General features: G+C 51.1%; 1 protein-coding gene across 1 annotated transcript in view; it reads right to left on the reverse strand.

Moving 5' to 3' along the window:
* Nucleotides 1-2,035, reverse strand: part of RNF213 (ring finger protein 213) — a 117,423-nt gene that overhangs the window by 30,544 nt on the left and 84,844 nt on the right. The window contains 3 exon segments of the mRNA XM_023729165.1: nucleotides 316-507; nucleotides 1,133-1,268; nucleotides 1,557-1,698. Of these exon segments, the coding sequence (XP_023584933.1) occupies nucleotides 316-507; nucleotides 1,133-1,268; nucleotides 1,557-1,698 (470 nt within the window).

The raw sequence follows: 2,035 nt of genomic DNA on the forward strand, positions 1-2,035 counted from the left end.
AACACACACCAAACGGCTCTCTAATTGCAGCTGCTCGACTGTGCATGAGAGCGAGTCCAGCTGTTTGAACTCTAACGGGTGCTCTGACAGCAGGGAAACTGAGGAAGGCCGCGAGTGAAATGAAGCCATTTCTCAGAACTTTTGCAAACTCCCTTTTGTGACTATAATGTCATAATCCTTTAGGCTGCAAAATGAGCAAACTTAAATGTGATTCGAAAACAGATACGTATACTTCATCAACTACTCCACAGAGCATTTTAAGATTGCTGCTAAGTAATATTTTTTCCCTTCCCATTAAAAAAGTCTTCTGTTCACCTTGCATCATTTATCACAGACGGGATGTTGAGAAGCTTAATGTCACTGAAAATAAACATCCAAAGATCTCTTGCCCAGGGTGGAAAATCTGGCTTGATCAGTAGCTCTAGGTTGCCATCTCTGTCGATGAAAGATATCATACTGGCCAGGAGAGGTGTCACCGCAGTCTGGACCCGTTTCCAAAGGGTATGCCTGCAACACGGGAGAGGGCAGCTCCATTACAGTGTAATCATGGGAGAGGAGGGCCCGTTACAGCGTAATCATGGGAGAGAGGGGCCCGTTACAGCATAATCATGGGAGCGAGGAGGGCCTGTTACAGCATAATCATGGGGGGGGGACCTTGTTACAGTGTAATCATTGGAGAGAGGGCAGCCCCGTTACAGTGTAATCATGGGAGTGAGGCGGGCCCATTACAGTGTAATCATGGGAGAGAGGAGGGCCCCGTTACAGTGTAATCATGGGGGGGGAGAGGGCTTGTTACAGTGTAATCATTGGAGAGAGGACAGCCCCGTTACAGTGTAATCATGGGGGGGGGGCTTGTTACAGTGTAATCATTGGAGAGAGGGCAGCCCCGTTACAGTGTAATCATGGGAGGGAGGGCACATAAGTAGGTACAAGACTACAACAAACCCTCAAATAGCCACCATCCAGATTCATCCTGTGCTCTTTCCAAAAAGAATGAAAGCTTGGAATTACTGAGCATTTTACAAAGAAGCATCTCACCACACTTCCCAGGTTGGGAGAAGACACAGGCAGGAGGGTGCATCTCTCTGCTACCACCTCTAAGCCCCGCCCTTGTTTCCTTTCCTTACAGTACCTGAAGGTGCCTGCCTCCTGGAGGGCTTCCTGATTGGAGGCTTCCCGTACTACCCACTCCTTCAGATTGAACATATTCTCTTCTTGCTTCTTCAACAGAAAATAGAGGTGCTCTTTGGAGACCCGCAAGAAGGAGGCTGTAGGGAGGCAGAGGAGACGTCAAGTGAACAGACCCCGCGGACACTGAGTCGTGGGCTCGGAAAGGCTTTCAGACCCGCTCCATCAGTGAGGCAAGAGGCCTTTGCTTTGACCAGTCTGGTTCTACAGCACACTCCCAGAGATGCTCCTGGGTTCCTGCTCAGTCAGCTGCTTCTAGGAGCCACGGAGGACTGAAAGGGCATCCCGCTCGTTTGATGGGACCACTCACACGACTAAGGAAGAGCCCACGCTGGGGACAGGCAAGAGGAGAAGGGTGAGGACCATACCTCTGAATTCATCGTCCTTGTTGAAGAGGTGGAGAAGAATCTCCACTCTCCTCATGTTGCGCGGAAAGCTCTTGTTCTGGTCTCTGAGCATCCCCACAGCACTCTGCACACAGCTTCTCAGGAGTCTGGTGGTGTCCAGGATCTGCAGCCATTGACACAATACATGAGATGGTGGTCTCAAGGTCAGCAGGCAGGAAGCGCAGGCGGTGTGCTTCATGTACAGACGACACTACTGACCCACCACCAACTGCTCCCGGTGGCCCGCCCAGCGATCGTGGAACAGAGCAAAGCTAGCTCGTCCCTGGCCTTTGCCTGCAGTTCTCAAGTACTAACACCAGTACTGAAAGGAGCCCCGGTGGCTCAGCGGTTAAGCACTCGGCTGCTAACAGAAAGGTTAGTGGTTCAAACCCAGCAGCTGCTACGCGGGGGAAGAACCTAGTGATCTGTTGCTGTAAAGATTTCAGCCTAGGAAACCCTGT

This window comes from Trichechus manatus, unplaced genomic scaffold, assembly GCF_000243295.1.
Source record: "Trichechus manatus latirostris isolate Lorelei unplaced genomic scaffold, TriManLat1.0 scaffold00028, whole genome shotgun sequence".
NCBI classification, from domain to species: Eukaryota; Metazoa; Chordata; class Mammalia; order Sirenia; family Trichechidae; genus Trichechus; species Trichechus manatus.